The sequence below is a fragment of the Watersipora subatra genome, chromosome 4, assembly GCF_963576615.1.
Source record: "Watersipora subatra chromosome 4, tzWatSuba1.1, whole genome shotgun sequence".
Classification (NCBI taxonomy): Eukaryota; Metazoa; Bryozoa; class Gymnolaemata; order Cheilostomatida; family Watersiporidae; genus Watersipora; species Watersipora subatra.
This window is the reverse complement of record NC_088711.1, coordinates 31,504,454-31,530,416: the sequence shown is the minus strand read 5'-3', so window position 1 is coordinate 31,530,416 and position 25,963 is coordinate 31,504,454. Positions and strand designations below refer to the sequence as shown.

At 30.0% G+C, this 25,963-nt stretch overlaps 1 protein-coding gene across 1 annotated transcript; it reads right to left on the bottom strand.

Annotated features, from left to right (window-relative positions):
• Positions 1 to 6,024: 6,024 nt before the first annotated feature.
• On the bottom strand, positions 6,025 to 6,471 carry LOC137394146 (uncharacterized). The gene has a single exon (XM_068080866.1). It carries the CDS (start codon positions 6,469 to 6,471, stop codon positions 6,025 to 6,027), a length of 447 nt encoding a protein of 148 aa, XP_067936967.1.
• Positions 6,472 to 25,963: the final 19,492 nt, after the last annotated feature.

The window sequence follows — 25,963 nt, the reverse complement described above, 5'->3', positions numbered from 1 at the left end:
AATGAGCTATGTAGCTCATTTAGAGCATTTCTAGCATGTTTGGTTGAAATTGGAAATTTACATTTTTCATTTTTGTCAGACGTTTGTAAAATTCTCACAATAAGCTAATTAGCTCATTTAGAGCATTTCTAGCATGTTTGGGTGAAATTAAATGTTTACATTTTTCATTTTTGTCAAATGTTTGTAAAATTTTCGCAATTAATTAGCGTAATTACAGCCTTTCTTGCGAGTTTTAATAAAATTGGAAATTTACATTTTCCATTTATGTCAGACGTTTGTGAAAGTTTTACCATAAGCTTGTTAGCGAAATTAGAGCATTCCTAGCATGTTTGGTTGAAATTGGAAATTTACATTTTTCATTCTTGTCAGACGTTTGTAATATTCTCACAATAAGCTAATTAGCTCAATTGGAGCATTTCTAGCATGTTTGGTTGAAATTGGAAATTTACATTTTTCATTCTTGTCAGACGTTTGTAATATTCTCACAATAAGCTAATTAGCTCAATTGGAGCATTTCTAGCATGTTTGGTTGAAATTGGAAATTTACATTTATCATGTTTGTCAGACGTTTGTAATATTCTCACAATAAGCTAATTAGCTCAATTGGAGCATTTCTAGCATGTTCGGTTGAAATTGGAAATTTACATTTTTCAGTTTTGTCAAACGTTTGTAATATTTTCACAGTAAGCTAATTAGCTCCATTAGAGCATTTTTAGCATGTATGGTTGAAATTGGAAATTTACATTTATAATTTTTGTCAGACGTTTGTAATATTCTCACAATAAGCTAATTAGCTCAATTGAAGCATTTCTAGCATGTTTGGTTGAAATTGGAAATTTACATTTTTCAGTTTTGTCAGACGTTTGTGAAATTCTCACAATGAGCTAATTAGTGCAAATGGAGCATTTCTAGCATGTTTGGTTGAAATTGGAAAATTACATTTTTCATTTTTGTCAGACGTTTGTAATAATTTCACAATGAGCTAATTAACTCAATTAGAGCGTTTCTAGCATGTTTGGTTGAAATTGATAATTAACATTTATCATTTTCGTCAGACGTTTGTAATATTCTCACAATAAGCTAATTTGCTCAATTGGAGCATTTCTAGCATGTTTGGTTGAAATTGGAAATTTACATTTTTCAGTTTTGTCAGACGTTTGTAATATTCTCACAATAAGCTAATTAGCTCAATTGGAGCATTTCTAGCATGTTTGGTTGAAATTGAAAATTTACATTTTTCACTTTTGTCAGACAATTGCAATATTCTCACAATAAGCTAATTAGCTCAATTGGACCATTTCTAGCATGTTTGGTTGAAATTGGAAATTTACATTTTTCAGTTTTGTCAGACAATTGCAATATTCTCACAATAAGCTAATTAGCTCAATTGGAGCATTTCTAGCATGTTTGGTTAAAATTGGAAGTTTACATTTTTCATTTTTGTCAGACGTTTGTAATATTTTCACAATGAGCTAATTAGCTCAATTAGAGCATTTCTAGCATGTTTGGTTGAAATTGGAAATTTACATTTTTCATTTTTGTCAGACGTTTGTAATATTTTCACAATAAGCTAATTAGCTCTATTAGAGCATTTCTAGCATGTTTGGTTGAAATTCGAAATTTACATTTTTCATTCTTGTCAGACGTTTGTAATATTCTCACAATGAGCTATTTAGCTCAATTAGAGCATTTCTAGCATGTTTGGTTGAAATTGGAAATTTACACTTTTCATTTTTGTCAGACATTTGTAATATTTTCACAATGAGCTAATTAGCTCAATTAGAGCAATTCTAGCATGTTTGGTTGAAATTGGAAATTAACATTTTTCATTTTTGTCAGACGTTTGTAATATCTTCACAATGAGCTAATTAACTCAATTAAAGAATTTCTAGCATGTTTGGTTAAAATTGGAAATTTACATTTTTCACTTTTGTCAGACGTTTGGGAAATTCTAACATCAAGCTAATTAGCTCAATTTGAGTATTTACAGCGTGTTTGGTTGAAATTGGAAATTTAAATGTTTAATTTCAGTCACACATTTGTAATATCTTCACAATGAGCTAATTAACTCAATTAGAGCATTTCTAGCATGTTTGGTTGAAATTGGAAATTTACATTTTTCATTCTTGTCAGACGTTTGTAATATTTTCACAATGAGCTAATTAGCGCAATTAGAGCATTTCTAGCATGTTTGGTTGAAATTGGAAATTTACATTTTTCACTTTTGTCAGACGTTTGTGAAATTCTCAGAATAAGCTAATTAGCGCAATTAGAGCATTTCTAGCATGTTTGGTTGAAATTGGAAATTTACATTTTTCATTTTTGTCAGACGTTTGTAATATTTTCACAATGAGCTATTTAGCTCATTAGGAGCATTTCTAGCATGTTTGGTTGAAATTAAATGTTTACATTTTTCATTTTTGTCAAATGTTTGTAAAATTTTCGCAATTCATTAGCGTAATTAGAGCCTTTCTTGCGAGTTTTAATAAAATTGGAAATTTACATTTTCCATTTTTGTCAGACGTTTGTGAAAGTTTTACCATAAGCTTGTTAGCGAAATTAGAGCATTTCTAGCGTGTTTGGTTGAAATGGGAGATTAAAAATTTTCCTTTTTGTCAGACGTTTGGGAAATTTTAACATCAAGCTATTTAGCTCAATTTGAGTATTTACAGCGTGTTTAGTTGAATTCTGAAATTTAAATTTTTAATTTCAGTCACACGTTTGTAATATCTTCACAATGAGCTAATTAACTCAATTAGAGAATTTCTAGCATGTTTGGTTGAAATTGGAAATTTACATTTTTCATTCTTGTCAGACGTTTTTAATATCTTCACAATGAGCTAATTAGCGCAATTAGAGCATTTCTAGCATGTTTGGTTGAAATTGGAAATTTACATTTATCATGTTTGTCAGACGTTTGTAATATTCTCACAATAAGCTAATTAGCTAAATTGGAGCATTTCTAGCATGTTTGGTTGAAATTGAAAATTTACATTTTTCAGTTTTGTCAGGCGTTTGTAAAAATCTTACAGTAGGCTTCTTTGCGCAATTTGAGCATTTCTAGCATGTTTGGTTGAAATTGGAAATTTACATTTTTCAGTTTTGTCAAACGTTTGTAATTTTTTCACAGTAAGCTAATTAGCTCCATTAGAGCATTTTTAGCATGTATGGTTGAAATTGGAAATTTACATTTATAATTTTTGTCAGACGTTTGTAATATTCTCACAATAAGCTAATTAGCTCAATTGGAGCATTTCTAGCATGTTTGGTTGAAAATGGAAATTTACATTTATCATTTTTGTCAGACGTTTGTAATATTCTCACAATAAGGTAATTAGCTCAATTGAAGCATTTCTAGCATGTTTGGTTGAAATTGGAAATTTACATTTTTCAGTTTTGTCAGACGTTTGTGAAATTCTCACAATGAGCTAATTAGTGCAAATGGAGCATTTCTAGCATGTTTGGTTGAAATTGGAAATTTACATTTTTCAGTTTGGTCAGACGTTTGTAATATTCTCACAATAAGCTAATTAGCTCAATTGGAGCATTTCTAGCATGTTTGGTTGAAATTGGAAAATTACATTTTTCAGTTTTGTCAGACGTTTGTAAAATTCTCACAATAAGCTAATTAGCTCAATTAGAGCATTTCTAGCATGTTTGGGTGAAATTAAATGTTTACATTTTTCATTTTTGTCAAACGTTTGTAAAATTCTCGCAATTAATTAGCGTAATTAGAGCCTTTCTTGCGAGTTTGGTTAAAATTGGAAATTTAAATTTTTCATTTTTGTCAGACGTTTGTAATATTCTCACAATAAGCTAATTAGCGCAATTAGAGCATTTCTAGCATGTTTGGTTGAAATTGAAAATTTACATTTTTCACTTTTGTCAGACAATTGCAATATTCTCACAATAAGCTAATTAGCTCAATTGGACCATTTCTAGCATGTTTGGTTGAAATTGGAAAATTACATTTTTCACTTTTGTCAGACAATTGCAATATTCTCACAATAAGCTAATTAGCTCAATTGGAGCATTTCTAGCATGTTTGGTTGAAATTGGAAATTTACATTTTTCAGTTTTGTCAGACAATTGCAATATTCTCACAATAAGCTAATTAGCTCAATTGGAGCATTTCTAGCATGTTTGGTTAAAATTGGAAGTTTACATTTTTCATTTTTGTCAGACGTTTGTAATATTTTCACAATGAGCTAATTAGCTCAATTAGAGCATTTCTAGCATGTTTGGTTGAAATTGGAAATTTACATTTTTCATTTTTGTCAGACGTTTGTAATATTTTCACAATAAGCTAATTAGCTCTATTAGAGCATTTCTAGCATGTTTGGTTGAAATTCAAAATTTACATTTTTCATTCTTGTCAGACGTTTGTAATATTTTCACAATAAGCTATTTAGCTCAATTAGAGCAATTCTAGCATGTTTGGTTGAAATTGGAAATTTACACTTTTCATTTTTGTCAGACATTTCTAATATTTTCACAATGAGCTAATTAGCTCAATTAGAGCAATTCTAGCATGTTTGGTTGAAATTGGAAATTAACATTTTTCATTTTTGTCAGACGTTTGTAATATTTTCACAATGAGCTAATTAGCTCAATTAGAGCATTTCTAGCATGTTTGGTTGAAATTGGAAATTTACATTTTTCATTTTTGTCAGACGTTTGTAATATTTTCACAATAAGCTAATTAGCTCTATTAGAGCATTTCTAGCATGTTTGGTTGAAATTCAAAATTTACATTTTTCATTCTTGTCAGACGTTTGTAATATTTTCACAATGAGCTATTTAGCTCAATTAGAGCATTTCTAGCATGTTTAGTTGAAATTCAAAATATACATTTTTCATTCTTGTCAGACGTTTGTAATATTTTCACAATGAGCTATTTAGCTCAATTAGAGCATTTCTAGCATGTTTGGTTGAAATTGGAAATTTACACTTTTCATTTTTGTCAGACATTTGTAATATTTTCACAATGAGCTAATTAACTCAATTAAAGAATTTCTAGCATGTTTGGTTAAAATTGGAAATTTACATTTTTCACTTTTGTCAGACGTTTGGGAAATTCTAACATCAAGCTAATTAGCTCAATTTGAGTATTTACAGCGTGTTTGGTTGAAATTGGAAATTTAAATTTTTAATTTCACTCACACATTTGTAATATCTTCACAATGAGCTAATTAACTCAACTAGAGCATTTCTAGCATGTTTGGTTGAAATTGGAAATTTACATTTTTCATTCTTGTCAGACGTTTGTAATATTTTCACAATGAGCTAATTAGCGCAATTAGAGCATTTCTAGCATGTTTGGTTGAAATTGGAAATTTACATTTTTCACTTTTGTCAGACGTTTGTGAAATTCTCACAATAAGCTAATTAGCGCACTTAGAGCATTTCTAGCATGTTTGGTTGAAATTGGAAATTTACATTTTTCATTTTTGTCAGACGTTTGTAATATTTTCACAATGAGCTATTTACAGTTGTGTGCAAAATACTTGGGACGCAAAGAAGAATATTAATATTTAGCTGTAAAACATCATTTTTGTATCAAACTCCTCTTACATATATATGAACCCACACATTTTTGGAATCCTCAGAATGTTAGAAATCTAATAATAATAAAATAATTGCACTAATTGCAATTTCTCATGAGATACTGGGTTTCAAAACTCGTCACTACAGAAAACCTGTATATTTCCGCAATTTAGTTCATAATTCGAACTGTGTTTCGTGTCACTAAATGAGTTATAAAATCAAATGAACAACTCTTGCATATGTTGGTGGCCCTGAAAAGGGCCATTGGGGTTGTGTAGTGGTACATCAGTACTTAATTGAACCACCTTTGCTGGAAATAACCATGCGGCAGCGATGGGGCATGCTTTCAATCAGTCTCAGAAGTTTTTCTTGAGATATCATCCTGTGCCAGGCCTTCACTATCCTTTCTTTCAGTACAAGTTTGTTTGAAGCTCTCCCATCTTTCCTCAAGATATTTTCAGTGTCTTCCACAAGTTTTCAATCGGATTCAGATCCGGAGATTGAGTCTTGATGTGCTTTTGCCCAATCCAATCTCTTTTTCTTCTGAACAGATGAAAGCAATGGTTTCTTCCTGGCACGGCGTCTGCTTAGCTCACCCTCTTTCAACCTTCTCGTCACTGTAAACCTGCTTGCTTCCACACCTGTTGACTTTTTCCAGTCAACAGCTAACTCAGCACAGGATTTACGCCTGCTGTCTCGACCCAGTCTACGCAAGACCCTATCACTACGAAAATCTGACTTTCGTTTCCGTCCACTGTTTCCCGCCCTCTGGTCGTCAATCGTTCCAACTTCTTTCCATTTCTTTATAATATTATGCACTGTAGACTTTGCAATTTTCAATTCTGCAGCAATTTCTCTCACAGTCTTGTTCTGTTTACTGTAAAGGTGCACCACAGAATACTTCTTGTCGCGAAGAGATGACATGATGGAATCAAATGAATTTATCAAACTTCTGCTCAGCCTTTTATACGAAAACTGTAAATGTCTGAGAGAGTTACGATAAACAATGCACAGAAATGAGATAAAAGAATGTCTTTGAGATAACTTTAATTCAGTTTTGACATTTTCACTCGCATCAAAAGCCAAATTAGAGAGACAAATGAATTGAAGAACAGGTCTAAACAGTGAAAGGAGATTATGGTCCATATGCTCCAAACATGGAGACAACATATCAGTAATTTATTTTATCTTGTCGAAAGTAAGATGAGTGCACTTCTTACACTCTGAGCTTTTCATTGATGTCTACAATTATAAGATTAACTTCAATCTTACTCAGTCTAGAGCAATTTAAACATTATGTAAGCATTTATAGCATAATTGCACAGGTGTCCCAAGTATTTCGCACACAACTGTAGCTCATTAGGAGCATTTCTAGCATGTTTGGTTGAAATTAAATGTTTACATTTTTCATTTTTGTCAAATGTTTGTAAAATTTTCGCAATTCATTAGCGTAATTAGAGCCTTTCTTGCGAGTTTTAATAAAATAGGAAATTTACATTTTCCATTTTTGTCAGACGTTTGTGAAAGTTTTACCATAAGCTTGTTAGCGAAATTAGAGCATTTCTAGCGTGTTTGGTTGAAATGGGAGATTAAAAATTTTCCTTTTTGTCAGACGTTTGGGAAATTTTAACATCAAGCTATTTAGCTCAATTTGAGTATTTACAGCGTGTTTAGTTGAATTTGGAAATTTAAATTTTTAATTTCAGTCACACGTTTGTAATATCTCCACAATGAGCTAATTAACTCAATTAGAGCATTTCTAGCATGTTTGGTTGAAATTTGAAATTTACATTTTTCATTCTTGTCAGACGTTTTTAATATCTTCACAATGAGCTAATTAGCGCAATTACAGCATTTCTAGCATGTTTGGTTGAAATTGGAAATTTACATTTATCATGTTTGTCAGACGTTTGTAATATTCTCACAATAAGCTAATTAGCTAAATTGGAGCATTTCTAGCATGTTTGGTTGAAATTGAAAATTTACATTTTTCAGTTTTGTCAGGCGTTTGTAAAAATCTTACAGTAGGCTTCTTTGCGCAATTTGAGCATTTCTAGCATGTTTGGTTGAAATTGGAAATTTACATTTTTCAGTTTTGTCAAACGTTTGTAATTTTTTCACAGTAAGCTAATTAGCTCCATTAGAGCATTTTTAGCATGTATGGTTGAAATTGGAAATTTACATTTATAATTTTTGTCAGACGTTTGTAATATTCTCACAATAAGCTAATTAGCTCAATTGGAGCATTTCTAGCATGTTTGGTTGAAAATGGAAATTTACATTTTTCAGTTTTGTCAGACGATTGTAAAATTCTTACAGTAGGCTTATTTGAGAAATTTGAGCATTTCTAGCATGTTTGGTTGAAATTGGAAATTAACGATTTTCATTTTTGTCAGACGTTTGTAATATTTTCACAATGAGCTAATTAACTCAATTACAGCGTTTCTAGCATGTTTGGTTGAAATTGGAAATTTACATTTATCATTTTTGTCAGACGTTTGTAATATTCTCACAATAAGGTAATTAGCTCAATTGAAGCATTTCTAGCATGTTTGGTTGAAATTGGAAATTTACATTTTTCAGTTTTGTCAGACGTTTGTGAAATTCTCACAATGAGCTAATAAGTGCAAATGGAGCATTTCTAGCATGTTTGGTTGAAATTGGAAAATTACATTTTTCATTTTTGTCAGGCGTTTGTAATAATTTCACAATGAGCTAATAAACTCAATTAGAGCGTTTTTAGCATGTTTGGTTGAAATTGATAATTAACATTTATCATTTTCGTCAGACGTTTGTAATATTCTCACAATAAGCTAATTTGCTCAATTGGAGCATTTATAGCATGTTTGGTTGAAATTGGAAATTTACATTTTTCAGTTTTGTCAGACGTTTGTAATATTCTCACAATAAGCTAATTAGCTCAATTGGAGCATTTCTAGCATGTTTGGTTGAAATTGAAAATTTACATTTTTCACTTTTGTCAGACAATTGCAATATTCTCACAATAAGCTAATTAGCTCAATTGGAGCATTTCTAGCATGTTTAGTTGAAATTGGAAAATTACATTTTTCACTTTTGTCAGACAATTGCAATATTCTCACAATAAGCTAATTAGCTCAATTGGAGCATTTCTAGCATGTTTGGTTGAAATTGGAAATTTACATTTTTCATTTTTGTCAGACAATTGCAATATTCTCACAATAAGCTAATTAGCTCAATTGGAGCATTTCTAGCATGTTTGGTTGAAATTGGAAGTTTACATTTTTCATTTTTGTCAGACGTTTGTAATATTTTCACAATGAGCTAATTAGCTCAATTAGAGCATTTCTAGCATGTTTGGTTGAAATTCGAAATTTACATTTTTCATTTTTGTAAGACGTTTGTAATATTTTCACAATAAGCTAATTAGCTCTATTAGAGCATTTCTAGCATGTTTGGTTGAAATTCGAAATTTACATTTTTCATTCTTGTCAGACGTTTGTAATATTTTCACAATGAGCTATTTAGCTCAATTAGAGCATTTCTAGCATGTTTGGTTGAAATTAGAAATTTACACTTTTCATTTTTGTCAGACGTTTGTAATGTTTTCACAATGAGCTAATTAGCTCAATTAGAGCAATTCTAGCATGTTTGGTTGAAATTGGAAATTTACATTTTTCATTTTTGTCAGACGTTTGTAATATCTTCACAATGAGCTAATTAACTCAATTAAAGAATTTCTAGCATGTTTGGTTAAAATTGGAAATTTACATTTTTCATTTTTGTCAGACGTTTGTGAAAATTTCACAATAAGCTTGATAGCGAAATTAGAGCATTTCTAGCGTGTTTGGTTGAAATGGGAGATTAAAAACTTTCCTTTTTGTCAGACGTTTGGGAAATTCTAACATCAAGCTAATTAGCTCAATTTGAGTATTTACAGCGTGTTTGGTTGAAATTGGAAATTTAAATGTTTAATTTCAGTCACACATTTGTAATATCTTCACAATGAGCTAATTAACTCAATTAGAGCATTTCTAGCATGTTTGGTTGAAATTGGAAATTTACATTTTTCATTCTTGTCAGACGTTTGTAATATTTTCACAATGAGCTAATTAGCGCAATTAGAGCATTTCTAGCATGTTTGGTTGAAATTGGAAATTTACATTTTTCACTTTTGTCAGACGTTTGTGAAATTCTCAGAATAAGCTAATTAGCGCAATTAGAGCATTTCTAGCATGTTTGGTTGAAATTGGAAATTTACATTTTTCATTTTTGTCAGACGTTTGTAATATTTTCACAATGAGCTATTTAGCTCATTAGGAGCATTTCTAGCATGTTTGGTTGAAATTAAATGTTTACATTTTTCATTTTTGTCAAATGTTTGTAAAATTTTCGCAATTCATTAGCGTAATTAGAGCCTTTCTTGCGAGTTTTAATAAAATTGGAAATTTACATTTTCCATTTTTGTCAGACGTTTGTGAAAGTTTTACCATAAGCTTGTTAGCGAAATTAGAGCATTTCTAGCGTGTTTGGTTGAAATGGGAGATTAAAAATTTTCCTTTTTGTCAGACGTTTGGGAAATTTTAACATCAAGCTATTTAGCTCAATTTGAGTATTTACAGCGTGTTTAGTTGAATTCTGAAATTTAAATTTTTAATTTCAGTCACACGTTTGTAATATCTTCACAATGAGCTAATTAACTCAATTAGAGAATTTCTAGCATGTTTGGTTGAAATTGGAAATTTACATTTTTCATTCTTGTCAGACGTTTTTAATATCTTCACAATGAGCTAATTAGCGCAATTAGAGCATTTCTAGCATGTTTGGTTGAAATTGGAAATTTACATTTATCATGTTTGTCAGACGTTTGTAATATTCTCACAATAAGCTAATTAGCTAAATTGGAGCATTTCTAGCATGTTTGGTTGAAATTGAAAATTTACATTTTTCAGTTTTGTCAGGCGTTTGTAAAAATCTTACAGGAGGCTTCTTTGCGCAATTTGAGCATTTCTAGCATGTTTGGTTGAAATTGGAAATTTACATTTTTCAGTTTTGTCAAACGTTTGTAATTTTTTCACAGTAAGCTAATTAGCTCCATTAGAGCATTTTTAGCATGTATGGTTGAAATTGGAAATTTACATTTATAATTTTTGTCAGACGTTTGTAATATTCTCACAATAAGCTAATTAGCTCAATTGGAGCATTTCTAGCATGTTTGGTTGAAAATGGAAATTTACATTTATCATTTTTGTCAGACGTTTGTAATATTCTCACAATAAGGTAATTAGCTCAATTGAAGCATTTCTAGCATGTTTGGTTGAAATTGGAAATTTACATTTTTCAGTTTTGTCAGACGTTTGTGAAATTCTCACAATGAGCTAATTAGTGCAAATGGAGCATTTCTAGCATGTTTGGTTGAAATTGGAAATTTACATTTTTCAGTTTGGTCAAACGTTTGTAATATTCTCACAATAAGCTAATTAGCTCAATTGGAGCATTTCTAGCATGTTTGGTTGAAATTGGAAAATTACATTTTTCAGTTTTGTCAGACGTTTGTAAAATTCTCACAATAAGCTAATTAGCTCAATTAGAGCATTTCTAGCATGTTTGGGTGAAATTAAATGTTTACATTTTTCATTTTTGTCAAACGTTTGTAAAATTCTCGCAATTAATTAGCGTAATTAGAGCCTTTCTTGCGAGTTTGGTTAAAATTGGAAATTTAAATTTTTCATTTTTGTCAGACGTTTGTAATATTCTCACAATAAGCTAATTAGCGCAATTAGAGCATTTCTAGCATGTTTGGTTGAAATTGAAAATTTACATTTTTCACTTTTGTCAGACAATTGCAATATTCTCACAATAAGCTAATTAGCTCAATTGGACCATTTCTAGCATGTTTGGTTGAAATTGGAAAATTACATTTTTCACTTTTGTCAGACAATTGCAATATTCTCACAATAAGCTAATTAGCTCAATTGGAGCATTTCTAGCATGTTTGGTTGAAATTGGAAATTTACATTTTTCAGTTTTGTCAGACAATTGCAATATTCTCACAATAAGCTAATTAGCTCAATTGGAGCATTTCTAGCATGTTTGGTTAAAATTGGAAGTTTACATTTTTCATTTTTGTCAGACGTTTGTAATATTTTCACAATGAGCTAATTAGCTCAATTAGAGCATTTCTAGCATGTTTGGTTGAAATTGGAAATTTACATTTTTCATTTTTGTCAGACGTTTGTAATATTTTCACAATAAGCTAATTAGCTCTATTAGAGCATTTCTAGCATGTTTGGTTGAAATTCAAAATTTACATTTTTCATTCTTGTCAGACGTTTGTAATATTTTCACAATAAGCTATTTAGCTCAATTAGAGCAATTCTAGCATGTTTGGTTGAAATTGGAAATTTACACTTTTCATTTTTGTCAGACATTTGTAATATTTTCACAATGAGCTAATTAGCTCAATTAGAGCAATTCTAGCATGTTTGGTTGAAATTGGAAATTAACATTTTTCATTTTTGTCAGACGTTTGTAATATTTTCACAATGAGCTAATTAGCTCAATTAGAGCATTTCTAGCATGTTTGGTTGAAATTGGAAATTTACATTTTTCATTTTTGTCAGACGTTTGTAATATTTTCACAATAAGCTAATTAGCTCTATTAGAGCATTTCTAGCATGTTTGGTTGAAATTCAAAATTTACATTTTTCATTCTTGTCAGACGTTTGTAATATTTTCACAATGAGCTATTTAGCTCAATTAGAGCATTTCTAGCATGTTTAGTTGAAATTCAAAATTTACATTTTTCATTCTTGTCAGACGTTTGTAATATTTTCACAATGAGCTATTTAGCTCAATTAGAGCATTTCTAGCATGTTTGGTTGAAATTGGAAATTTACACTTTTCATTTTTGTCAGACATTTGTAATATTTTCACAATGAGCTAATTAACTCAATTAAAGAATTTCTAGCATGTTTGGTTAAAATTGGAAATTTACATTTTTCACTTTTGTCAGACGTTTGGGAAATTCTAACATCAAGCTAATTAGCTCAATTTGAGTATTTACAGCGTGTTTGGTTGAAATTGGAAATTTAAATTTTTAATTTCACTCACACATTTGTAATATCTTCACAATGAGCTAATTAACTCAACTAGAGCATTTCTAGCATGTTTGGTTGAAATTGGAAATTTACATTTTTCATTCTTGTCAGACGTTTGTAATATTTTCACAATGAGCTAATTAGCGCAATTAGAGCATTTCTAGCATGTTTGGTTGAAATTGGAAATTTACATTTTTCACTTTTGTCAGACGTTTGTGAAATTCTCACAATAAGCTAATTAGCGCACTTAGAGCATTTCTAGCATGTTTGGTTGAAATTGGAAATTTACATTTTTCATTCTTGTCAGACGTTTGTAATATTTTCACAATGAGCTATTTAGCTCATTAGGAGCATTTCTAGCATGTTTGGTTGAAATTAAATGTTTACATTTTTCATTTTTGTCAAATGTTTGTAAAATTTTCGCAATTCATTAGCGTAATTAGAGCCTTTCTTGCGAGTTTTAATAAAATAGGAAATTTACATTTTCCATTTTTGTCAGACGTTTGTGAAAGTTTTACCATAAGCTTGTTAGCGAAATTAGAGCATTTCTAGCGTGTTTGGTTGAAATGGGAGATTAAAAATTTTCCTTTTTGTCAGACGTTTGGGAAATTTTAACATCAAGCTATTTAGCTCAATTTGAGTATTTACAGCGTGTTTAGTTGAATTTGGAAATTTAAATTTTTAATTTCAGTCACACGTTTGTAATATCTCCACAATGAGCTAATTAACTCAATTAGAGCATTTCTAGCATGTTTGGTTGAAATTTGAAATTTACATTTTTCATTCTTGTCAGACGTTTTTAATATCTTCACAATGAGCTAATTAGCGCAATTACAGCATTTCTAGCATGTTTGGTTGAAATTGGAAATTTACATTTATCATGTTTGTCAGACGTTTGTAATATTCTCACAATAAGCTAATTAGCTAAATTGGAGCATTTCTAGCATGTTTGGTTGAAATTGAAAATTTACATTTTTCAGTTTTGTCAGGCGTTTGTAAAAATCTTACAGTAGGCTTCTTTGCGCAATTTGAGCATTTCTAGCATGTTTGGTTGAAATTGGAAATTTACATTTTTCAGTTTTGTCAAACGTTTGTAATTTTTTCACAGTAAGCTAATTAGCTCCATTAGAGCATTTTTAGCATGTATGGTTGAAATTGGAAATTTACATTTATAATTTTTGTCAGACGTTTGTAATATTCTCACAATAAGCTAATTAGCTCAATTGGAGCATTTCTAGCATGTTTGGTTGAAAATGGAAATTTACATTTTTCAGTTTTGTCAGACGATTGTAAAATTCTTACAGTAGGCTTATTTGAGAAATTTGAGCATTTCTAGCATGTTTGGTTGAAATTGGAAATTAACGATTTTCATTTTTGTCAGACGTTTGTAATATTTTCACAATGAGCTAATTAACTCAATTACAGCGTTTCTAGCATGTTTGGTTGAAATTGGAAATTTACATTTATCATTTTTGTCAGACGTTTGTAATATTCTCACAATAAGGTAATTAGCTCAATTGAAGCATTTCTAGCATGTTTGGTTGAAATTGGAAATTTACATTTTTCAGTTTTGTCAGACGTTTGTGAAATTCTCACAATGAGCTAATAAGTGCAAATGGAGCATTTCTAGCATGTTTGGTTGAAATTGGAAAATTACATTTTTCATTTTTGTCAGGCGTTTGTAATAATTTCACAATGAGCTAATAAACTCAATTAGAGCGTTTCTAGCATGTTTGGTTGAAATTGATAATTAACATTTATCATTTTCGTCAGACGTTTGTAATATTCTCACAATAAGCTAATTTGCTCAATTGGAGCATTTCTAGCATGTTTGGTTGAAATTGGAAATTTACATTTTTCAGTTTTGTCAGACGTTTGTAATATTCTCACAATAAGCTAATTAGCTCAATTGGAGCATTTCTAGCATGTTTGGTTGAAATTGAAAATTTACGTTTTTCACTTTTGTCAGACAATTGCAATATTCTCACAATAAGCTAATTAGCTCAATTGGAGCATTTCTAGCATGTTTAGTTGAAATTGGAAAATTACATTTTTCACTTTTGTCAGACAATTGCAATATTCTCACAATAAGCTAATTAGCTCAATTGGAGCATTTCTAGCATGTTTGGTTGAAATTGGAAATTTACATTTTTCATTTTTGTCAGACAATTGCAATATTCTCACAATAAGCTAATTAGCTCAATTGGAGCATTTCTAGCATGTTTGGTTGAAATTGGAAGTTTACATTTTTCATTTTTGTCAGACGTTTGTAATATTTTCACAATGAGCTAATTAGCTCAATTAGAGCATTTCTAGCATGTTTGGTTGAAATTCGAAATTTACATTTTTCATTTTTGTAAGACGTTTGTAATATTTTCACAATAAGCTAATTAGCTCTATTAGAGCATTTCTAGCATGTTTGGTTGAAATTCGAAATTTACATTTTTCATTCTTGTCAGACGTTTGTAATATTTTCACAATGAGCTATTTAGCTCAATTAGAGCATTTCTAGCATGTTTGGTTGAAATTAGAAATTTACACTTTTCATTTTTGTCAGACGTTTGTAATGTTTTCACAATGAGCTAATTAGCTCAATTAGAGCAATTCTAGCATGTTTGGTTGAAATTGGAAATTAACATTTTTCATTTTTGTCAGACGTTTGTAATATCTTCACAATGAGCTAATTAACTCAATTAAAGAATTTCTAGCATGTTTGGTTAAAATTGGAAATTTACATTTTTCATTTTTGTCAGACGTTTGTGAAAATTTCACAATAAGCTTGATAGCGAAATTAGAGCATTTCTAGCGTGTTTGGTTGAAATGGGAGATTAAAAACTTTCCTTTTTGTCAGACGTTTGGGAAATTCTAACATCAAGCTAATTAGCTCAATTTGAGTATTTACAGCGTGTTTGGTTGAAATTGGAAATTTAAATTTTTCATTCTTGTCAGACGTTTGTAATATTTTCACAATGAGCTAATTAACTCAATTAGAGCATTTCTAGCATGTTTGGTTGAAATTGGAAATTTACATTTTTCATTCTTGTCAGACGTTTGTAATATTTTCACAATGAGCTAATTAGCGCAATTAGAGCATTTCTAGCATGTTTGGTTGAAATTGGAAGTTTACATTTTTCACTTTTGTCAGACGTTTGTGAAATTCTCACAATGAGCTAATTAGCGCAATTAGAGCATTTCTAGCATGTTTGGTTGAAATTGGAAATTTACATTTTTCATTTTTGTCAGACGTTTGTAATATTTTCACAATGAGCTATTTAGCTCATTTAGAGCATTTCTAGCATGTTTGGTTGAAATTGGAAATTTACATTTTTCATTTTTGTCAGACGTTTGTAAAATTCTCACAATAAGCTAATTAGCTCATTTAGAGCATTTCTAGCATGTTTGGGTGAAATTAAATGTTTACATTTTTCATTTTTGTCAAATGTTTGTAAAATTTTCGCAATTAATTAGCGTAATTACAGCCTTTCTTGCGAGTTTTAATAAAATTGGAAATTTACATTTTCCATTTTTGTCAGACGTTTGTGAAAGTTTTACCATAAGCTTGTTAGCGAAATTAGAGCATTTCTAGCGTGTTTGGTTGAAATGGGAGATTAAAAATTTTCCTTTTTGTCAGACGTTTGGGAAATTTTAACATCAAGCTATTTAGCTCAATTTGAGTATTTACAGCGTGTTTAGTTGAATTTGGAAATTTAAAATTTTAATTTCAGTCACACGTTTGTAATATCTTCACAATGAGCTAATTAACTCAATTAGAGCATTTCTAGCATGTTTGGTTGAAATTGGAAATTTACATTTATCATGTTTGTCAGACGTTTGTAATATTCTCACAATAAGCTAATTAGCTCAATTGGAGCATTTCTAGCATGTTTGGTTGAAATTGAAAATTTACATTTTTCAGTTTTGTCAGACGTTTGTAAAATTTTTACAGTAGGCTTCTTTGCGCAATTTGAGCATTTCTAGCATGTTTGGTTGAAATTGGAAATTTACATTTTTCAGTTTTGTCAAACGTTTGTAATTTTTTCACAGTAAGCTAATTAGCTCCATTAGAGCATTTTTAGCATGTATGGTTGAAATTGGAAATTTACATTTATAATTTTTGTCAGGCGTTTGTAATATTCTCACAATAAGCTAATTAGCTCAATTGGAGCATTTCTAGCATGTTTGGTTGAAAATGGAAATTTACATTTATCATTTTTGTCAGACGTTTGTAATATTCTCACAATAAGGTAATTAGCTCAATTGAAGCATTTCTAGCATGTTTGGTTGAAATTGGAAATTTACATTTTTCAGTTTTGTCAGACCTTTGTGAAATTCTCACAATGAGCTAATTAGTGCAAATGGAGCATTTCTAGCATGTTTGGTTGAAATTGGAAATTTAAATTTTTCAGTTTGGTCAGACGTTTGTAATATTCTCACAATAAGCTAATTAGCTCAATTGGAGCATTTCTAGCATGTTTGGTTGAAATTGGAAAATTACATTTTTCAGTTTTGTCAGACGTTTGTAAAATTCTCACAATAAGCTAATTAGCTCAATTAGAGCATTTCTAGCATGTTTGGGTGAAATTAAATGTTTACATTTTTCATTTTTGTCAAACGTTTGTAAAATTCTCGCAATTAATTAGCGTAATTAGAGCCTTTCTTGCGAGTTTGGTTAAAATTGGAAATTTAAATTTTTCATTTTTGTCAGACGTTTGTAATATTCTCACAATAAGCTAATTAGCGCAATTAGAGCATTTCTAGCATGTTTGGTTGAAATTGAAAATTTACATTTTTCACTTTTGTCAGACAATTGCAATATTCTCACAATAAGCTAATTAGCTCAATTGGACCATTTCTAGCATGTTTGGTTGAAATTGGAAAATTACATTTTTCACTTTTGTCAGACAATTGCAATATTCTCACAATAAGCTAATTAGCTCAATTGGAGCATTTCTAGCATGTTTGGTTGAAATTGGAAATTTACATTTTTCAGTTTTGTCAGACAATTGCAATATTCTCACAATAAGCTAATTAGCTCAATTGGAGCATTTCTAGCATGTTTGGTTAAAATTGGAAGTTTACATTTTTCATTTTTGTCAGACGTTTGTAATATTTTCACAATGAGCTAATTAGCTCAATTAGAGCATTTCTAGCATGTTTGGTTGAAATTGGAAATTTACATTTTTCATTTTTGTCAGACGTTTGTAATATTTTCACAATAAGCTAATTAGCTCTATTAGAGCATTTCTAGCATGTTTGGTTGAAATTCGAAATTTACATTTTTCATTCTTGTCAGACGTTTGGAATATTTTCACAATGAGCTATTTAGCTCAATTAGAGCATTTCTAGCATGTTTGGTTGAAATTGGAAATTTACACTTTTCATTTTTGTCAGACATTTGTAATATTTTCACAATGAGCTAATTAGCTCAATTAGAGCAATTCTAGCATGTTTGGTTGAAATTGGAAATTAACATTTTTCATTTTTGTCAGACGTTTGTAATATCTTCACAATGAGCTAATTAACTCAATTAAAGAATTTCTAGCATGTTTGGTTAAAATTGGAAATTTACATTTTTCACTTTTGTCAGACGTTTGTAATATTCTCACAATAAGCTAATTAGCGCAATTAGAGCATTTCTAGCATGTTTGGTTGAAATTGAAAATTTACATTTTTCACTTTTGTCAGACAATTGCAATATTTTCACAATGAGCTATTTAGCTCATTAGGAGCATTTCTAGCATGTTTGGTTGAAATTAAATGTTTACATTTTTCATTTTTGTCAAATGTTTATAAAATTTTCGCAATTCATTAGCGTAATTAGAGCCTTTCTTGCGAGTTTTAATAAAATTGGAAATTTACATTTTCCATTTTTGTCAGACGTTTGTGAAAGTTTTACCATAAGCTTGTTAGCGAAATTAGAGCATTTCTAGCGTGTTTGGTTGAAATGGGAGATTAAAAATTTTCCTTTTTGTCAGACGTTTGGGAAATTTTAACATCAAGCTATTTAGCTCAATTTGAGTATTTACAGCGTGTTTAGTTGAATTTGGAAATTTAAATTTTTAATTTCAGTCACACGTTTGTAATATCTCCACAATGAGCTAATTAACTCAATTAGAGCATTTCTAGCATGTTTGGTTGAAATTGGAAATTTACATTTTTCATTCTTGTCAGACGTTTTTAATATCTTCACAATGAGCTAATTAGCGCAATTAGAGCATTTCTAGCATGTTTGGTTGAAATTGGAAATTTACATTTATCATGTTTGTCAGACGTTTGTAATATTCTCACAATAAGCTAATTAGCTAAATTGGAGCATTTCTAGCATGTTTGGTTGAAATTGAAAATTTACATTTTTCAGTTTTGTCAGGCGTTTGTAAAAATCTTACAGTAGGCTTCTTTGCGCAATTTGAGCATTTCTAGCATGTTTGGTTGAAATTGGAAATTTACATTTTTCAGTTTTGTCAAACGTTTGTAATTTTTTCACAGTAAGCTAATTAGCTCCATTAGAGCATTTTTAGCATGTATGGTTGAAATTGGAAATTTACATTTTTCAGTTTTGTCAGACGTTTGTGAAATTCTCACAATGAGCTAATTAGTGCAAATGGAGCATTTCTAGCATGTTTGGTTGAAATTGGAAATTTACATTTTTCAGTTTGGTCAGACGTTTGTAATATTCTCACAATAAGCTAATTAGCTCAATTGGAGCATTTCTAGCATGTTTGGTTGAAATTGGAAAATTACATTTTTCAGTTTTGTCAGACGTTTGTAAAATTCTCACAATAAGCTAATTAGCTCAATTAGAGCATTTCTAGCATGTTTGGGTGAAATTAAATGATTACATTTTTCATTTTTGTCAAACGTTTGTAAAATTCTCGCAATTAATTAGCGTAATTAGAGCCTTTCTTGCGAGTTTGGTTAAAATTGGAAATTTAAATTTTTCATTTTTGTCAGACGTTTGTGAATATTTCACAATAAGCTTGATAGCGAAATTAGAGCATTTCTAGCGTGTTTGGTTGGAATGGGAGATTAAAAACTTTCCTTTTTGTCAGACGTTTGGGAAATTCTAACATCAAGCTAATTAGCTCAATTTGAGTATTTACAGCGTGTTTGGTTGAAATTGGAAATTTAAATTTTTAATTTCAGTCACACATTTGTAATATTTTCACAATGAGCTAATTAACTCAATTAGAGCATTTCTAGCATGTTTGGTTGAAATTGGAAAATTACATTTTTCAGTTTTGTCAGACGTTTGTAAAATTCTCACAATAAGCTAATTAGCTCAATTAGAGCATTTCTAGCATGTTTGGGTGAAATTAAATGTTTACATTTTTCATTTTTGTCAAATGTTTGTAAAATTTTCGCAATTAATTAGCGTAATTACAGCCTTTCTTGCGAGTTTTAATAAAATTGGAAATTTACATTTTCCATTTTTGTCAGACGTTTGTGAAAGTTTTACCATAAGCTTGTTAGCGAAATTAGAGCATTTCTAGCGTGTTTGGTTGAAATGGGAGATTAAAAATTTTCCTTTTTGTCAGACGTTTGGGAAATTTTAACATGAAGCTATTTAGCTCAATTTGAGTATTTACAGCGTGTTTAGTTGAATTTGGAAATTTAAAATTTTAATTTCAGTCACACGTTTGTAATATCTTCACAATGAGCTAATTAACTCAATTAGAGCATTTCTAGCATGTTTGGTTGAAATTGAGAATTAACATTTATCATTTTCGTCGGACGTTTGTAATATTCTCACAATAAGCTAATTAGCTCAATTGGAGCATTTCTAGCATGTTTGGTTGAAATTGGAAATTTACATTTTTCATTCTTGTCAGACGTTTGTAATATCTTCACAATGAGCTAATTAGCGCAATTAGAGCATTTATAGCATGTTTGGTTGAAATTGGAAATTTACATTTATCATGTTTGTCAGACGTTTGTAATATTCTCACAATAAGCTAATTAGCTCAATTGGAGCATTTCTAGCATGTTTGGTTGAAATTGAAAATTTACATTTTTCAGTTTTGTCAGACGTTTGTAAAATTTTTACAGTAGGCTTCTTTGCGCAATTTGAGCATTTCTAGCATGTTTGGTTGAAATTGGAAATTTACATTTTTCAGTTTTGTCAGACGTTTGTAATATTCTCACAATAAGCTAATTAGCTCAATTAGAGCATTTCTAGCATGTTTGATTGAAATTGGAAATTTACATTTATCATGTTTGTCAGACGTTTGTAATATTCTCACAATAAGCTAATTAGCTCAATTGGAGCATTTCTAGCATGTTTGGTTGAAATTGGAAATTTACATTTTTCAGTTTTGTCAAACGTTTGTAATATTTTCACAGTAAGCTAATTAGCTCCATTAGAGCATTTTTAGCATGTATGGTTGAAATTGGAAATTTACATTTATAATTTTTGTCAGACGTTTGTAATATTCTCACAATAAGCTAATTAGCTCAATTGGAGCATTTCTAGCATGTTTGGTTGAAAATGGAAATTTACATTTTTCAGTTTTGTCAGACGATTGTAAAATTCTTACAGTAGGCTTATTTGAGAAATTTGAGCATTTCTAGCATGTTTGGTTGAAATTGGAAATTAACGATTTTCATTTTTGTCAGACGTTTGTAATATTTTCACAATGAGCTAATTAACTCAATTACAGCGTTTCTAGCATGTTTGGTTGAAATTGGAAATTTACATTTATCATTTTTGTCAGACGTTTGTAATATTCTCACAATAAGGTAATTAGCTCAATTGAAGCATTTCTAGCATGTTTGGTTGAAATTGGAAATTTACATTTTTCAGTTTTGTCAGACGTTTGTGAAATTCTCACAATGAGCTAATAAGTGCAAATGGAGCATTTCTAGCATGTTTGGTTGAAATTGGAAAATTACATTTTTCATTTTTGTCAGGCGTTTGTAATAATTTCACAATAAGCTAATAAACTCAATTAGAGCGTTTCTAGCATGTTTGGTTGAAATTGATAATTAACATTTATCATTTTCGTCAGACGTTTGTAATATTCTCACAATAAGCTAATTAGCTCAATTGGAGCATTTCTAGCATGTTTGGTTGAAATTGAAAATTTACATTTTTCACTTTTGTCAGACAATTGCAATATTCTCACAATAAGCTAATTAGCTCAATTGGAGCATTTCTAGCATGTTTAGTTGAAATTGGAAAATTACATTTTTCACTTTTGTCAGACAATTGCAATATTCTCACAATAAGCTAATTAGCTCAATTGGAGCATTTCTAGCATGTTTGGTTGAAATTGGAAATTTACATTTTTCATTTTTGTAAGACGTTTGTAATATTTTCACAATGAGCTAATTAGCTCAATTAGAGCATTTCTAGCATGTTTGGTTGAAATTCGAAATTTACATTTTTCATTTTTGTAAGACGTTTGTAATATTTTCACAATAAGCTAATTAGCTCTATTAGAGCATTTCTAGCATGTTTGGTTGAAATTCGAAATTTACATTTTTCATTCTTGTCAGACGTTTGTAATATTTTCACAATGAGCTATTTAGCTCAATTAGAGCATTTCTAGCATGTTTGGTTGAAATTAGAAATTTACACTTTTCATTTTTGTCAGACGTTTGTAATGTTTTCACAATGAGCTAATTAGCTCAATTAGAGCAATTCTAGCATGTTTGGTTGAAATTGGAAATTAACATTTTTCATTTTTGTCAGACGTTTGTAATATCTTCACAATGAGCTAATTAACTCAATTAAAGAATTTCTAGCATGTTTGGTTAAAATTGGAAATTTACATTTTTCATTTTTGTCAGACGTTTGTGAAAATTTCACAATAAGCTTGATAGCGAAATTAGAGCATTTCTAGCGTGTTTGGTTGAAATGGGAGATTAAAAACTTTCCTTTTTGTCAGACGTTTGGGAAATTCTAACATCAAGCTAATTAGCTCAATTTGAGTATTTACAGCGTGTTTGGTTGAAATTGGAAATTTAAATTTTTCATTCTTGTCAGACGTTTGTAATATTTTCACAATGAGCTAATTAACTCAATTAGAGCATTTCTAGCATGTTTGGTTGAAATTGGAAATTTACATTTTTCATTCTTGTCAGACGTTTGTAATATTTTCACAATGAGCTAATTAGCGCAATTAGAGCATTTCTAGCATGTTTGGTTGAAATTGGAAGTTTACATTTTTCACTTTTGTCAGACGTTTGTGAAATTCTCACAATGAGCTAATTAGCGCAATTAGAGCATTTCTAGCATGTTTGGTTGAAATTGGAAATTTACATTTTTCATTTTTGTCAGACGTTTGTAATATTTTCACAATGAGCTATTTAGCTCATTTAGAGCATTTCTAGCATGTTTGTTGAAATTGGAAATTTACATTTTTCATTTTTGTCAGACGTTTGTAAAATTCTCACAATAAGCTAATTAGCTCATTTAGAGCATTTCTAGCATGTTTGGGTGAAATTAAATGTTTACATTTTTCATTTTTGTCAAATGTTTGTAAAATTTTCGCAATTAATTAGCGTAATTACAGCCTTTCTTGCGAGTTTTAATAAAATTGGAAATTTACATTTTCCATTTTTGTCAGACGTTTATGAAAGTTTTACCATAAGCTTGTTAGCGAAATTAGAGCATTTCTAGCGTGTTTGGTTGAAATGGGAGATTAAAAATTTTCCTTTTTGTCAGACGTTTGGGAAATTTTAACATCAAGCTATTTAGCTCAATTTGAGTATTTACAGCGTGTTTAGTTGAATTTGGAAATTTAAAATTTTAATTTCAGTCACACGTTTGTAATATTTTCACAATGAGCTATTTAGCTCAATTGGAGCATTTCTAGCATGTTTGGTTGAAATTGGAAATTTACATTTTTCATTCTTGTCAGACGTTTGTAATATCTTCACAATGAGCTAATTAGCGCAATTAGAGCATTTCTAGCATGTTTGGTTGAAATTGGAAATTTACATTTATCATGTTTGTCAGACGTTTGTAATATTCTCACAATAAGCTAATTAGCTCAATTGGAGCATTTCTAGCATGTTTGGTTGAAATTGAAAATTTACATTTTTCAGTTTTGTCAGACGTTTGTAAAATTTTTACAGTAGGCTTCTTTGCGCAATTTGAGCATTTCTAGCATGTTTGGTTGAAATTGGAAATTTACATTTTTCAGTTTTGTCAGACGTTTGTAATATTCTCACAATAAGCTAATTAGCTCAATTAGAGCATTTCTAGCATGTTTGATTGAAATTGGAAATTTACATTTATCATGTTTGTCAGACGTTTGTAATATTCTCACAATAAGCTAATTAGCTCAATTGGAGCATTTCTAGCATGTTTGGTTGAAATTGGAAATTTACATTTTTCAGTTTTGTCAAACGTTTGTAATATTTTCACAGTAAGCTAATTAGCTCCATTAGAGCATTTTTAGCATGTATGGTTGAAATTGGAAATTTACATTTATAATTTTTGTCAGACGTTTGTAAAATTCTCACAATAAGCTAATTAGCTCAATTGGAGCATTTCTAGCATGTTTGGTTGAAAATGGAAATTTACATTTTTCAGTTTTGTCAGACGATTGTAAAATTCTTACAGTAGGCTTATTTGAGAAATTTGAGCATTTCTAGCATGTTTGGTTGAAATTGGAAATTAACGATTTTCATTTTTGTCAGACGTTTGTAATATTTTCACAATGAGCTAATTAACTCAATTACAGCGTTTCTAGCATGTTTGGTTGAAATTGGAAATTTACATTTATCATTTTTGTCAGACGTTTGTAATATTCTCACAATAAGGTAATTAGCTCAATTGAAGCATTTCTAGCATGTTTGGATGAAATTGGAAATTTACATTTTTCAGTTTTGTCAGACGTTTGTGAAATTCTCACAATGAGCTAATAAGTGCAAATGGAGCATTTCTAGCATGTTTGGTTGAAATTGGAAAATTACATTTTTCATTTTTGTCAGGCGTTTGTAATAATTTCACAATGAGCTAATAAACTCAATTAGAGCGTTTCTAGCATGCTTGGTTGAAATTGATAATTAACATTTATCATTTTCGTCAGACGTTTGTAATATTCTCACAATAAGCTAATTTGCTCAATTGGAGCATTTCTAGCATGTTTGGTTGAAATTGGAAATTTACATTTTTCAGTTTTGTCAGACGTTTGTAATATTCTCACAATAAGCTAATTAGCTCAATTGGAGCATTTCTAGCATGTTTGGTTGAAATTGAAAATTTACATTTTTCACTTTTGTCAGACAATTGCAATATTCTCACAATAAGCTAATTAGCTCAATTGGAGCATTTCTAGCATGTTTAGTTGAAATTGGAAAATTACATTTTTCACTTTTGTCAGACAATTGCAATATTCTCACAATAAGCTAATTAGCTCAATTGGAGCATTTCTAGCATGTTTGGTTGAAATTGGAAATTTACATTTTTCATTTTTGTAAGACGTCTGTAATATTTTCACAATGAGCTAATTAGCTCAATTAGAGCATTTCTAGCATGTTTGGTTGAAATTCGAAATTTACATTTTTCATTTTTGTAAGACGTTTGTAATATTTTCACAATAAGCTAATTAGCTCTATTAGAGCATTTCTAGCATGTTTGGTTGAAATTCGAAATTTACATTTTTCATTCTTGTCAGACGTTTGTAATATTTTCACAATGAGCTATTTAGCTCAATTAGAGCATTTCTAGCATGTTTGGTTGAAATTAGAAATTTACACTTTTCATTTTTGTCAGACGTTTGTAATGTTTTCACAATGAGCTAATTAGCTCAATTAGAGCAATTCTAGCATGTTTGGTTGAAATTGGAAATTAACATTTTTCATTTTTGTCAGACGTTTGTAATATCTTCACAATGAGCTAATTAACTCAATTAAAGAATTTCTAGCATGTTTGGTTAAAATTGGAAATTTACATTTTTCATTTTTGTCAGACGTTTGTGAAAATTTCACAATAAGCTTGATAGCGAAATTAGAGCATTTCTAGCGTGTTTGGTTGAAATGGGAGATTAAAAACTTTCCTTTTTGTCAGACGTTTGGGAAATTCTAACATCAAGCTAATTAGCTCAATTTGAGTATTTACAGCGTGTTTGGTTGAAATTGGAATTTTAAATTTTTCATTCTTGTCAGACGTTTGTAATATTTTCACAATGAGCTAATTAACTCAATTAGAGCATTTCTAGCATGTTTGGTTGAAATTGGAAATTTACATTTTTCATTCTTGTCAGACGTTTGTAATATTTTCACAATGAGCTAATTAGCGCAATTAGAGCATTTCTAGCATGTTTGGTTGAAATTGGAAGTTTACATTTTTCACTTTTGTCAGACGTTTGTGAAATTCTCACAATGAG